At 44.3% G+C, this 15,408-nt stretch overlaps 1 protein-coding gene across 1 annotated transcript in view; it reads left to right on the top strand.

The window, feature by feature from the left end:
• CACNG4 (calcium voltage-gated channel auxiliary subunit gamma 4) overlaps positions 1–4,169 on the top strand; it is a 90,913-nt gene extending 86,744 nt beyond the window's left edge. Inside the window, exon 4 of the mRNA XM_081849904.1 lies at positions 1,411–4,169. Coding sequence (XP_081706030.1) covers positions 1,411–1,952 — 542 coding nt within the window. The 3' untranslated portion in view covers positions 1,953–4,169. The remainder of the gene's footprint in view (positions 1–1,410) is intronic.
• Positions 4,170–15,408: the final 11,239 nt, after the last annotated feature.

The following is a 15,408-nucleotide window of genomic DNA, read 5'->3' as shown; positions in this document are numbered from 1 at the left end:
GTGATACAGTGAGGCTGAACGGTCAGCCTGATTGTCTTCTGTATGTGGAATTGGTGTGGGGGCAACCCAGTCTACCAAAACTCAGTGTTGTCTACACTGACATGCTGTAGCTCTCCAGGGTTTTTTCAAGCGAGGAGTCTTTTCCAGTGCTACCTGTAGATTATTATTAGTAGTAGTAGTAGTAGTAGTACCCCGCCCATCTGGCTGGGTTTCCCCAGCCACTCTGGGCGGCTTCCACAAAGACCAAAAATACACTAAGATGTCACACATTAAAAACTTCCCTGAACAGGGCTGCCTTAAGATGTTTTCTGAATGTCAGGTAGTTGTTTATCTCTTTGATATCTGATGGACAGGGCGGGTGTCACTACCGAGAAGGCCCTTTGATATCTGATGGACAGGGCGGGTGTCACTACCGAGAAGGCCCTCTGCCTGGTTCCCTGTAGCTTTGCTTCTCGCACTGAGGGAACCGCCAGAAGGCCCTTGGCGCTGGACCTCAGCGTCCGGGCTGAACGATGGGGGTGGAGACGCTCCTTCAGGTATACTGGGACGAGGCCGTTTAGGGCTTTAAGAGCTGTTTAGGGACTGGGATGTTTCGCATGCAAAGCAGGTGCTCTACCACTGAGCTGCAGCTCTTCCCCCTGGTCTACACCTTTGCCTTAGGAACCAAAACAAACCCAGCTCCAAGATCCAGGAAAGACAGAAGCTCTCAGCTGACGTTTTGGGATCATCGCTGCTCTGAGGGACTAAGGTGAAAAGCAGGGAGTGGGGAAGAAGAGGAAGGGACATAAAGGCCCTTTGCTGGATGTTGGAAGCATCTGGGTCACCGACTTAAGAGAAACAGCCCAGTGAGGGAATGTGGGAAGGTTCGCTTGCGAGATGAAATCCTTTCAGTGAGCGGACAATGGATGGTTGGAGTAGATATCGGCAGTGCAAGAATCAGCAGTGAAAAGACATGTGGAGTTCTCTGGAGGATGACTTGCAATGTGCTTGGGAGAAGGTGTAAGCTCGCTGAGTGAAAAGCCGTGTTTTACTGCCTTTATGTTTTGATTACCGTATTTTTCCGTGTATAACACGCCCCCGTGTATAAGACAATCCCCAGAGTTGTTGAGCTTTGGGGGAGGGGAATTGCCGGCAATCGCTCACCTCGCAGAAGCAACCAATCATCTGCCCAATCGCTACAGTAGCAGCCAATCATCAGCAGGCCTTGCCGCAGCCACCAATCACCCGTCTCCCCTCTGTGTATAAGACATGTATAAGATGACCCCCAATTTTTAACATTTTTAACAGTATCTTGCTTCACTCTGGTTAAATCGTATCCTTACCAACCCAAGGGCTTGTGATGAGGATAATTTTGTTATGGAAGTATTCTCTCGAGCTAGCTAATTTCCCTCTTTCTTTCTTCCTCTCCAGGATTAAGTAACATAATAGGAATCATTGTCTACATATCCAGCAATGCAGGTGATCCTAGTGACAAGCGGGATGAGGACAAAAAGAACCAATACAATTACGGCTGGTCTTTTTATTTTGGAGCCTTGTCTTTTATTGTGGCCGAAACAGTTGGCGTCCTAGCTGTGAACATCTATATTGAAAAGAACAAAGAGCTAAGGTTTAAGACCAAGAGGGAGTTCCTTAAGACCACTTCTTCTTCTTCCCCTTATGCCAGGATGCCAAGCTATAGGTACAGGAGAAGGCGGTCCAGATCTAGCTCTCGATCTACAGAGCCTTCTCCATCCAGGGATGTTTCACCCGTTGGCCTGAAAATGGCAGGTTCCATTCCCATGAACGAAATCTCCATGTACACGCTCTCCAGGGAGCCCTTGAAGATCACCACGGCCGCAAGCTACAACATGGAGCAAGATGCGGGTTTTCTTCAAGTTCACAATTTCCTTCAAAAGGAATACAACGAAGGACTTCATATCAACATGGTCAACAGGAGAACAACGCCTGTTTGAAGAGGGGACCGTTTGCTTTTCTTTAAAACTACAACGTGAAGCAAAATCCAGATCTTTTTATACGTGAAAAGCGTGTATTTTTTAAACAAAAGCTCTTGCATACCTCAAGAGAAAAATCATACGGAGAGGTTGAAGAGATTCTGAAATGACCTGAAGATACGGAACTATACATTTCTAGCTGATTTTTATAATAAGCTCTTTCGAAAAAAACAAAATTTGTTTAAAGTTCTCAGTGTCACCAAAAGGGAAGAAAAAAAATTAAAATCAGCAGCTTCTTTCCCTGCACTTTTGTAGTATGTGTAGTGTAACTTGTGAAACGGAAAACATTTTAGCTATTGTAAGGTTCTGAATTTTTCAGTGTGGGCTCCCCCACCCCCAATAATGCTGTCTCTTAGTATAAACCCAGAACAATCACAAACGCTGCCTAGTGCTCTTGTTTCCTTTAAGCTGACAAAAGAGGGAGGGGTTCCCCCCCCTCTCTCCTAGGAAAAAAAAAGGCAGGGTACCTGAAACCAGCATGAGCTGTGAAACTCTAGCATATCATTTTTGCTCTGGACGGATTCAAACATTGCAGAACTCTTGACAGGGAACCAACTACCACATAAGTCATTTTGAATCACAGTTCTGCTATTGAGCCGGGGGGGGGGGGATAAGTCCAGGTTCTTAATTAAGCTGTTTCTCTCCATATCAGTGAGTGAGTGGCTGAAGTAAGATTTGCCTGAAATTGGCCTGGTAATGTGAACTTTATTTCCCTTACTTCTCCCCCTGCCCACCAGACTGTTAAAACACCCTTTTGGATTTTGTACAACTTTTTGGCCTATTCACACTTGAGGAAATATTATTTTTTAGATGAGGAAGCTCTTTTTAAAATTATTAATCGTAATAATAATACTGTGCATTGCCCACCCCATCCGTTAATGTGCACGTAGTTGAAACCGATGGCTACCTAAACCCAGCTTCACAAACAAGCAGGCATAGGAGAATCGAACTAGAATCTCATACAGTCAAGGGAAGAAGAAAAAAACTGCCTTTACTGAATCAGATATTGAGCCTATCCAGTCCTTTCTAGGGTCTTCTAGATTCCTCCAGCTCAGCTTCTAAAATTCCCAGCTGTTAACATATTGAATCATGTAACAAGGCATCTAGCATCATTGAGCTGTAGCCCCACTTCAGTCATCAGTGAAGTGCTTAGAGACTGCAATCAGAAAACCCTCTCGGAAATTACATCAGTGGCTTAAGCAGTTAACACAGACTAGTACCACTGCAGCTTTACAGAGGGAAAGTAAAATCTTCCCTATTCAGTTACTGGGCTCCCATGCAAGGCCTTTTAAGATCACTCTCGAATCCTTTTGTGCTGAGTTCTGTCTCCACTTTGTAGTAATATAAGCTGACTCGGAACGAGGCAGTTTTAGAAACATTCACAGAGCTATGCTTGTTTTTTCTATATTGAGCTACTTTGACAGCTCAGAGATGCCTTTTTTAAAAATAAAAAAATGAAACAAACTATGACTGAAATGAATGTCAGGGTGGCGGTGCATCTGAAGAGCATAAAAATGCCCCACCGGATCAGGCCAAGGTCTGTTGACTTTAGAGTTCTGTTTATTACAGGCTGGCAATGCCAAAACTAAGGTACGGTGAAGCTATCCCAGGTGGCTAGTCCTCAGCACTTAATAAATCAGAGAGGTTTCTTGCCTCTGACATGGAGATTCCATCTAGATATCATGGCTGAAAGTCATTGATAAGACTGATCTGCCATGAATTTATCTAATCCTTTAAAAACGAAAGCCATCTAAACGAGTCGCTGACACCACATTTTCTGGAAAAGGATTCCCTGTGTCAGTTTTCCTGTCTGTCAAGAAGTGCTCTCTCTTGTCTGTCCTTATCTATTTTCATGTTTAAAACAAAAAGTAAAAAAAAGTCTCTTTGCAGGAGGGGAGAAGTAGGTTTCATGATTTGTTAAAAATGCTAGAGATCTGTTTGTATACATGTCTATGCTTTCAAATGATAAATTATTACTTTCTTTGGGAGGCTTCTCTAAAAAATTAAATAAGGCTTATGATAAGGGTAGACGAGTACGTACAGAAGCAATTTGTGTCACTCGTGTGTCATACTTAAGTGCTTACTATTTTATACCTCTTCTAGTCATTGTATTTTCAAGTGCGAGTTCCCTGAACTTCCCCACCCCCATTGTGTTAATAAACTAACAAGTAGAATTTAGTCCTCATTTGTATTTGCTGTAATTACAATATCCATATTTATAGATATTATTTCCTTTCCAAGCAAGAGACTGACGTAGGCTTGTCTTTCTAAAGTTTTTCTGCATTGAAATGAAAACTGACAGTGTCTATTGTCTATTTCTCTATTGTCTAGTGAAAATCTTGCCCGGGTACTCCAGAATTCATTTGTTGACCACTGTGTGTCTAACACGAGCAGTTATTTGTCTATGCTGTTGTTATGATTTATTGTATTTTTGAACTGCCCTTCCTCAAACAGAGACTAGAGTGATGTGCCGCACAAGAGAAACAACAAAATTAACATCAGTGATTAAAACAGATGCAAAACTAAAATACTCATAGAGTAAGACACAGGGTAAAGGTAAAGGTAAAGGGACCGCTGACCATTAGGTCCAGTCGTGGCCGACTCTGGGGTTGCGGTGCTCATCTCGCTTTATTGGCCGAGGGAGCTGGCGTACAGCTTCCAGGTCATGTGGCCAGCATGACTAAGCTGCTTCTGGCGAACCAGAGCAGCACACGGAAACGTCATTTACCTTCCCTCCGGAGCGGTACCTATTTATCTACTTGCACTTTGATGTGCTTTCAAACTGCTAGGTTGGCAGGAGCAGGGACCAAGCAACGGGACATCACCCTGTCACAGGGATTCGAACCGCCAACCTTCTGATCGGCAAGTCCTAGGCTCTGTGGTTTAACCCACAGCGCCACCCGCGTCCCATGTCCATTAATATATGTGAGTAAAACTTAGCTGAACATAACCGACACTTTATAATGGTGTTCAGGGCAAATATTACCATACTAGACTGAAATGACATGGGTGAATAGAAACGTCTTTAGCTGACAACAACAAATTGCATCACCTTCTTAAATTCAAAAGATTTCAATCCTAAAAATCGCTCAAGATGTCATGAGATGCAACACACCCAAAACAGTCATTGCCTGATTTGCTTTTACTAGGAGGTCATTCAAATGATCAGAGAAATGTGGGTTTTTTTTCCCCAAATGGAGAAATTCTCAAAAATCCCCAAAGTCTGAACCAATGCCAACGTTTCTGGCTAAATGCTATGGTGTTGGAATTCTGGGAAACACAAAAGATTTGGCAGGTGCGTGCTTCCCTTTGGGGAGAAATTGTACAATTGCAACCTTTCTGTTTCATTTGCAACAACGCCTTTCCAATCCAATACTTGAAATAAGAGCCATTTGGGAATCCCACTTTGGTCAGTCAGGGTGGTTTTAAATGATCAGCCTCGCTCCCATCTCAAAATTGCCCAACGGTGACACCGGATGGACAGGAACATTTGAAAAGTTGACTTTTACATCTTTACTTTTTGTCACATGTTGGGGCGGCATTTTCTGCTCCTGACTGCATCCTGATTGTTAACTATTGCCTACAAAGGAAGGTCACAATAGTTAAAGTAATCTTCTGTATATTGTTAACCTGTTTAAAGCATCTTCCAGTACAGTGGTACCTCGGGTTAAGAACTTAATTCGTTCCGCAGGTCTGTACTTAACCTGAAACTGTTCTTAACCTGAAGCACCACTTTAGCTAATGGGGCCTCCCGCTGTTGCTGCACTGCCGGAGCACGATTTCTATTCTCACCCTGAAGCAAAGTTCTTAGCCTGAGGTACTATTTCTGGGTTAGCGGAGTCTGTAACCTGAAGCGTATGTAACCTGAAGCGTGTGTAACCTGAGGTACCACTGTATTTGTTGTCAGGCCTTTGCAAATGGGAGAGAAACTACAAATGGGTCTTTTATTGATAATCTTTTCATGGTGGCTCACATTGACTTTACAAACCCTTTCAAAAGCGGTAAGGAACTAACTGCCAGGTGTGTGATTGTATGAAGACTGGTGTAGGAAAGATGTTGATCCCACAGGGTAGTCCCATAATGCATTGCAGCACCTTCTTTGTGCTGCTGGTACGAAACAAAGAAAACAGCAGCGTATTTTCAGATCTGCTCTAGTCTTTCCAAGACCTCGTTGGCATCCAAACAGTAGTAGTAGTAGTAGTAGTAGTAGTAGTAGTAATAATAATAATAATAATAGTAATAGTAATAATTTATTTATACCCCACTCTTCCCGGTTCAAAAAACCGGGTTCAGGGTGGCTAACAACAAATTGATGCAACAAAAAACAGCATAAAATACAGTATAAAATGTGAATAACAATAAATTTGGAATTCAAAAATCAATTTAGGGGGGAAATCCATCCAATAAACATTAGATAATCACCAGGGCTAGCTGGCTAAATTAGTCCTATTTGGGCCAGCGAGGAGACCAGGGGAGAATTAGCTGTGGGATCCCAGAGCGGGTAATCATAAAAAGGGAAAAGGGAGGGAAGGAAGGGGAATAAAAGATCAGGCTAAGTTCAAATTGAAAGCCAGGGGGAATAGCTCTGCAGCAGGAAGTTAAATTCTGCAGGGCCCTGGTCTCATGGGACAGAGCATTCCACCAGGACGGAGCCATCACTGAGAAGGCCCTGGCCCTGGTGGAGGATAATCTGACTTCTTTAGGGCCTGGGACCTCTAAACTATGATTATTCATGGACCTTAGGGTCCTCTGCGGGGCATACCAGGAGAGGCGGTCCCGTAAATACGAGGGCCCTAAATACACACAAGCCAAATAGTGGTCAGACTTTCAGAGACAGATTAACGTTGTGAAAGCACGTATGTATACGGTTATTATATGGGGGATCATATGTTCTTCAGCAGCATGCCCAATCCCCCAAAATCACATGAGCCTCCAGCCCACAGTACTGGCCATGCAATTTTCAAAACTTCCTACTGCTGGCAAGAGAGCGCTTCACCTGGGAAGACCCATTCCTCTCAAACAATTCTGTGAGAAACATCGGGAACACAGGATTGATTATCATGAAAGCCAGGGGGAGCTGGCTCATCACTCCTCAAAAATGTTCTATGCTCAAAAGCCAGCGTTTCCAGTACAACCAAAGTTAGCTGCGAGCGATTAAGTTGAGAACAAGGGAACCTGCATTAGGCACGATGACTGTTTGTTCTGCTGGTTTGAAAGGAAACTGGTCACAAGAATAAACTTTGGCTGAGCCAGGGCAACCTATATATTAACTAAAGCGATCCTCACCTCACACGTCCACACTCATGTAAGCATCCTTCCACCATGTTAACAAGATGGCTTGATATTGCAGACACCTTAGAAACCCCAAGTTCCAGGGTTCCACACTGTCTGTAAGCTTCACCCTCTCTACCTTCCATCCGCGCTCATCTCCAAATGGAACAGCATAGCCATTAATTGCAGCACATGCACATACAGCTAATGTGCCATAAAACCACAATTCATTTCGTAAGGATATTTGTCTTTTTCTTGTGGTATTGTAATTGCCAGTAGTCAACTTTAAATATACAGTAGTACCTTGGTTTAAGAACAGCTTAGTTTATGAACAACTTGGATTAAGAACACTGCAAGCCCAGAAGTAGGTGTTTTGGTTTGTGAACTTTGCCTTGGAATAAGAACATGATTCACTTCCATTTGAGTGTGTTCCATTTGTAAATTGAGTACCCCGCTGCTATGGGAAAGCACACTTTGGTTTAAGAATGCTTTGGTTTAAGAACGGACTTCCGGAACAGATTAAGTTTGTAAGGTACCACTGTATATGATTTGCATCAGATATCAGTACAAACAGAACTTTAAGTGGGCACAATTTTTACTCCAGGTTTCTTATTGCGACCAGGATTTTAATAGTATTGGTTCCCTTGGAAAGTGTGCATTGCTACTGTCGCAGCTCTGCTGCTACTACAGTCATACCTCGGGATAAATATGCTTCAGGATAAGCACATTACTTCTGGTACTTCTGGAGCATGTTACTGCTCACGCATGTGCAGATGGTCAAAATGACATCACCGCATGTGCGGAAGTGGCGAAACATGACCCGCGCACCCCAACGCACAGTCACGTCTTACGTTCTATTTAGGATGCGAACGGGGCTCCAGAATGGATCCCGTTTGCATCCCAAGGTACCACTGTACTACTATTGAGAAAGCACCTATGATTCGAGCAAGGTTCTTGGTATTGGTCCCCTTTGCTACCAATGCTGTTGTGACATGGCGTCTCTGTAGAGATTTTGACCCAGAGAAGAGCTTTTAGATAACAGCTTCAATGCAAAAAAAGCAAAAGCCGCACAACTAGTTCCGTGTACTCAGATGAGCTTTGGATGTGATTTTCAGAGGCAGGAATGCACACCCACACACCCAATCACCGGGTTCCACAGAGCAAACCATAAGCAGTTTCCAAAGCAATCTTTGTAATGGCAACCACTGCTCAAAGGAAAGAAGTCAAAAATTCCACAGGGTATTCCTAAACCTTGACTAAACCTTTGATCCGGCATTAGAGATACGAGCAACAATTTCCTATGCATCCTATTTCAGTAACTGGCTTGGGGGCAGGAGCTACATATCATTCCTTGGGATGCTCAAAAGCATCCAAATCTTTTGCTGGACCAACCCTACCATCAGCCAGAGTGAGGTGGCCAATTCAAGCGAAAGAAGCTGGGGAGTGGAGAAGTGGTAGTGAAGTGTTAGGAGGACAGAGCTTTGTGTGTCATGCATAACATGTCCTGTGCTCCCTAAACTAGCCTATGACCCTCAGATGAAGCGGAAGACGTCCTGCCGCTGGTGATAAACTCAAATTCCACTAAGAATCCAGCTGGCTTCTGTATGTGGAACCAGAGAGACACGCTATAGTGTCTGCCTCAGACGACGAGATATCTTGGGCTGTGGCCCATGTTAGGTAGCCAAGAGAAAGCGTGGTCTTGGTTAAATAAGCTGAATAATTTCATTTCGGTCCTTAGATTTACATTCATTAAAAGCAAGATGATTTGTTGTCTGCTGGCCAAATCTTCTTATTTATTCCCTACCCCAGCATATGAACGATCGGATGAACCACGTTTTTTTATTCACAGCAACATCTCACACCATATTGTTGCATCAACACTCTGGGGATGTGACTCTTGATTGCAGACAGGAATGCCAGCCAGCACAAACATTTAGGGCCAGACTCCTACATGTTTGCAGTTGCGTGGCAGTGTTTCTTTCCTTTTTTATTTCTAAAAATGTAAGGTGAAATTAGAAGCTCAGGGCTGGCTGGAGTCATGTCAAATTTTAGGTAGTGTGCCAGTCACACTGTGTGGACTTCAAAAAAATGTTACTTTATTGTCATTATTAATCATTGTAAGAATCGTGGTCATTAACCAATCTTGCCGTTTCCTATTATTTCGAAGTACTCGAGATCACAGAGAAAAAGAACACCCAATGGTCACCCATTGGCTCTCATTGTAGGCAGAGCAGGAAGGAAGGAAAACACACCACACGTAAGGTTAGAATCCAAAGTGAGCCAGTGTGGTGTAGTGGTTAAGAGCGGTAGACTCGTAATCTGGTGAACCGGGTTCGCGTCTCCGCACCTCCACATGCAGCTGCTGGGTGACCTTGGGCTAGTCACACTTCTTTGAAGTCTCTCAGCCCCACTCACCTCACAGAGTGTTTGTTGTGGGGGAGGAAGGGAAAGAAGAATGTTAGCCACTTTGAGACTCCTTAAAGGTAAAAGTAAAGGGACCCCTGACCATTAGGTCCAGTCGTGGCCGACTCTGGGGTTGTGGCGCTCATCTCGCTTTATTGGCCAAGGGAGCCGGCGTACAGCTTCCGGGTCATGTGGCCAGCATGACTAAGCCACTTCTGGCGAACCAGAGCAGCACATGAAAACGCCGTTTACCTTCCCGCTGGAGCGGTACCTATTTATCTACTTGCACTTTGACGTGCTTTTGAACTGCTAGGTTGGCAGGAGCAGGAACCAAGCAACGGGAGCTCACTCCGTTGCGGGGATTCGAACTGCCAACCTTCTGATCGGTAAGTCCTAGGCTCTGTGGTTTAACCCACAGCGCCACCTGCGTCCCTTTGAGACTCCTTAGGTTAGTGATAAAGCAGGATATCAAATCCAAACTCTTCTTTTTCTTCTTCAGTTCCATTTAAAATCAGTGCAAAGTGGTTAGAATATGCAGGGCTGGACTAGAACACCCTCAGGGGTCCTTCCAGCTCTACAGTTCTATGGTTCTATGACTGGTGCAATCCTGGTTCAAATCCTCACTCTACCATCCAAACTGTGCCATCCAAAACTGCTCCAGAGGGTTGGGGGAAAACCCAGAACAGGTTTAGGGGGTTCACAGGGAGGAGAATGGGAGAATGTTCTAATGCAGAAGTGGAAACCATTGTGCTGACAGAACGCTCAGCATTGTGCTACGTTGACTACAACCCTTAATCCTGACAGAAATTACATTTCCTATATAAAGGTAATTTCTAGAAAGGACTGTGTATTTGCCAAGATGCCTGGAGTATCATCCACTATGAAAACATGCTGTTGTTGAGACCGTATGATAACGTATACAGTGGTACCTCGGGTTAAGAACTTAATTCATTCTGGAGGTCCATTCTTAACCTGAAACTATTCTTAACCTGAGGTACCACTTTAGCTAATGGGGCCTCCCGCTGCTACCATGCTGCCGGAGCACGATTTCTGTTCTCATCCTGAAGCAAAGTTCTTAACCCAAGGTACTATTTCTGGGTTAGCGGAGTCTGTAACCTGAAGTGTATGTAACCTGACACGTCTGTAACTCGAGGTACCACTGTACATTTCCCTAAGCGGAAAATTGCATCGGGGTGGGGCAGGGGTTGATGTCATGTGTGAAGCAGTCCTAAGGACAATTGTACACCTTGATCCATTTTGTGAACCCAATGTTCTCGTACAGCACATCTGGCACCAAGGTGCCGGGGACAACTGTAACATTGATGGAAACAGGCTGGGCATAGCTTTCTACTGCTAGCATGTGGACGTCCCAAGAGAAGGGGCATTTGCTTATTTATGCCCCACATTTCAGTCTGTGCCACATGGCAGTCAAAACCAGCAGCAAGCGCATCAGCCACATAGGTGTGGTCGAAAGGAGCACCAAGTTGCATTCCGTTCCGCATTTTTCTGTTGCATCAGATTTTTGGGGAGATTCCTCTATTGTTCTTCCTGTCATGTTATCCACAAGGGCTAATCTGTTGTTTCCCCAAAGGCTACAGTTTCCTTTCCAAGTTCTGGTGTGTTGTTTTCAATGTGCTTCGGGGATTCCCCCCCCCCATCCCCAATATAACCACAATGTGTGTACTGTGCTTATTTTTTAAATAAACGTTTTTTAAAATGTATTTTTGCCTCTCTCAAATATTTAAATAGCAACATTTTTTGAAGCTGGGAAACTCTGCGTGGCAAATTTCTGGCAACGAAAGTGCTGACTCTCCCCCCCGTCCGCCCCATTTCGCTTTTCCAGGGTCCCTTTAAGAAGGGACATTTTAAAGCAGTTGATTTTTCATCCCGAAGTAACCTTCGCTCTTACCCAATCAGTTCCAGTCAGCATGGCTGTCCAGAACGAATCTGATTTTCAGCTTGTCGGGTCATGAAAATTAAGACAAAGTATCTCCATATCTCAGCACCCACCCATTTTCCCCTCACAGTTTGTTGCTTGAACTATTTTTAGCTTCAGCATGTGCCTATGAGACAGGATGGATGGATGGAGGTTTAGCCTCAGTGGCACTCAGTAGGCACATGAAACCTTTTTAATCCAGTTGTTTGCTTCCCTGAGCAGCCTGCCACCACTAATTCACAGAACAAATCACAGAGGTGGAAAATTCAAAGGTCATGGAGTAGAAGCACCTCACAGTCATGCAGGAAGAACCAATCACCAGTCTCAGCTCACTTCTTCCTTCCAGGCCATAAGTTGCATGGATCTAAGATCAGCCCAGACCCTCCAAGTGTCCCTATTTTCCAGGGACAGTCCCGGATTTACAGAAGCCGTCCCAGTTTATGATTTGATCCCAGAATGTCCCACTTTTCCTCAAGACGTCCCTATTTTCATCATAGAAATGTCAGAGGGTATGGAGTTACGCAACCCCTGAGCCAAAGAGATAAGTAACTACACAACCTTTAGAAGACATCTGAAGGAAGCCCTGTATCGGGAAGTTTTCAATGCTTAATGTTTTAGTATGTTTTTATATATGTTTGAAGCCACCCAAAGTGGCTGGAGCAACCCAGTCAGATGGGTGACGTTCAAACAATACTATTTATTATTATTATTAGTATTATTATTATTATTATTAAACAGGCCGTCCCTATTTTCATCGGAGAAATGTTGGCGGTGTGAGATGTAATCCACTGGGAGCAGTCAAATACAACATTCATTGTTTTCCTAGAGTGGACATGCAAGGGGATGTTTGGTTCAGGCAGTCGAAGCTTCCTGTTCCTCCTGGCCTGGAGCATCCTTCCTTACGTGTGACTAGTGGGTGGGGATGACCTTTCCAGACCATTTAAAAGGACAAGGCATGCTACCACTCTCTCTCTTTTCCATCTTCCTTTCGTCCTGTGAACTGCTGGACTGCTAGTCACTAGGTAAATCTCCCTTATGGGGTAAACCTGTTTGTATATGTTTGAAACTTTAAGCTTAAAGCCTGACTTCAGGGATCATCACACTGTACTCTGCTTGATCGTGAGTAAACTTTCTTTTTATTGCTTATGAATTACTACTGCGGTCTCTTTATTCTTTTAGGAGGGATTCAAGGGGTCTTACCAGGAAAATACAGTGGACGCTCGGGTTGCGAACGTGATCCGTGCGGGAATCACATTCGCAACCCGCAGCATCGCAACCCGCAGCGCCGCATCTGCGCATGCGCAGGTCGCGATTCAGCGCTTCTGCGCATGCGCAAGCGTCAAAACCCAGAAGTAATACATTCCGGTACTTTCGGGTTCGGCGCAGTGCACAACCCGAAATCACACAACCTGAAGCGTCTGTAACCTGAGGTATGACTGTATTAGAAACATTTCAATCTGGACTTCCGGGTTGGCGCCATCGCCGAATGGCGGACTCCCTCCGACCTCCGGAGGGAGCCTGCTCGGCAGGGGTTGGGTTCTACCGCGTCGGCGTCGCGGGGACCCTCAAAAACCATGGGCGCTGAAACCCATGGGCATGGTGACTCGGCAGGCACCGTTTGCGCCCCCCCGACCCGCGAAGGAGCCTTTTTAAAGGCTACGGAGCGGGTGCCGGGGGGGTGTGGTGCTATGAGTCCTCCGCTTCCCCTACCGAGCGAAGCCGCATGCCATTTGGCGGAGAGCGCTGACTTCTTCCAATGAAAATTAGGATTAAAAGGAATAACCCGTGAGTAATTGGAAACTGGACTTAAAAAGGGGAAAATTTTTAAATTCGGAGCGAGCGGGGGAGGTGCAAAAAGGAAGTCCGCCTCCCCCCTGTCGTAGAGGATTTAAAGCAAAGGATTTAACAACTAAGATCGAGTGCTACTTTATTTTGATAAAGTCATTAATTTCACGATGGAAAATTATAAGACTGGGCTGGAGGAGAAAAGTAGAACGTGAGCTAAAATGCACCCCCCCCCCCCCGGAACCGGGAGCGATCCGCGAGAGCGCCGGGAGAGGAGAAACAGAGGCTTTGACAGCTGTCAAAGGAGCTGTCAAAGCTGAAGAATAAAAAGAGAACTTTGTTATGAGGACTTTGCCGGTTACATTTGTTACAAATTAGATATAAATTGTTTAAAACAAGGAATAACAAGTTACTTTGACTGTTGGGTGCGATCTGGAAGGAAACTGAGTTACTATAATCCCTCTAGAGGGGCTGTGGGACACTACAAGTATTGCTGGCATGGAATTTGAATTGGACTTTTTATCTCCTGGGAAACTGCAGAAATGGAACACTATTTTGTCTACAGAGGTCTCTACACTAAAGGAGACAATAGATTTATCTATTGAAGAATGGAAGGGACTTGACGTAAAGTTTTGATCCTGAATAACAAAGCCTCTGTAGGGGATTTAGAAGCTTTTGGAATTGGAACATTTTTGCAGGAGAGCAGGAAAAGAAACTAGAGGAAAGTGAGGAGAGAGAATAATAAGAACAACATGAACAACAAGAATTGGACAAAGCTGGAAGTGGGAATATTTGGGACATCCAGATTTGAAAGGTCTAAAGAAACAAAATTGGAGTTTTTACTCTTAAATACAGAGATCTGGATGGGAAATATGGACCTTTTTGAGATAGAGCCTTTCCATGATTGGACGCTTGAAATTAAAGATGATCAAAAAGACGGCAAAGACTATTAAAAAGACGGCAAAGTGGACTTGTCAAGGATTTCGGCCTAGATGTGGGATCTCCAGGATGACAACAGGCATTGATGGACATTGGGGAACGCAACCGGGAAAGGGGGGAGGGAAATTTGGAATCCAAAGGGTGTTAAATTATACTTTATTCTTTGTTCTATTTTCTTTTATTTTAATCTGTTCTGCATATTAAAGAGGGGAACTCGTGGAAGGGAGCGGGGTCGATTTTAGGGGATGGAAAAACATTCTTAACATTGGGTTAACTATAATAAGTTTAAAATTTGGGGTAAGAACTTGCTGAATCTATTTGAAGGAATTGGAATACAAGAGGGGGTGGGGTGGGGAAGTCCTGGCAAGACGCTAATGAAAATAAGGTTATAAAATGGATGTTTTATTTCTTTTCTTTTTTCTGTTATATTTGAAAATGTTCAATAAATATTATTTTAAAAAAAAAATAGAAACATTTCAATCTGGACAAGCCAGACTGAATTGCGTATTGTCTTAAGAAACTCACACGAGTTTGCAACCAGTTTTCTGCTGTGTAAAGGGGAATGCACTCTGCTAAGAAAAAGAACCTGCTAATGCAAGTTAGGACGGATATTAGTAAGCCATGTATCTTCTCCTGCCACCCTGAACATTCCCACAGGAGGGTGCGTCAGTCTGCTTAGATTCTAAGCACCAGCACGCTTTCTGAATGGGGTCGGTAGGTGGAATTCAAAATCACACTATGATGGATTTTCCACCTGCGCAAGCACTGCAGCTCGCCAGACGGAATGCTCCTCCCTCTCTGCCCACACACCCTTCCGGCGGTTCTTCCAACTCCCCTCCCCAAGTCAAAGGAAAGCCCTTGCATAGGGCTTCTGCTAGCAGAGCTCATTAGATAATTCCCCCCCCCCCAGTAAATTCAGTAGGTATTAATCCCAGGTAAATATGGAAGGGACTGTTGCCATGCAGCCTCTAAATTATTTACTTCGGTCTCAAAGTCAGCAGGAGTGGAGCGATTCCAGAGTAAGTGGATTGCTGATTGCTCTCTTGGACATGCACTTACCTTGCGACATGTGTTTAAACCATT

The sequence above is a fragment of the Podarcis erhardii genome (assembly GCF_964252035.2).
Source record: "Podarcis erhardii genome assembly, chromosome: 2".
Classification (NCBI taxonomy): domain Eukaryota; kingdom Metazoa; phylum Chordata; class Lepidosauria; order Squamata; family Lacertidae; genus Podarcis; species Podarcis erhardii.
Note: the sequence above shows the minus strand (reverse complement) of the source record. Positions and strands in the feature narration are given on the sequence as shown.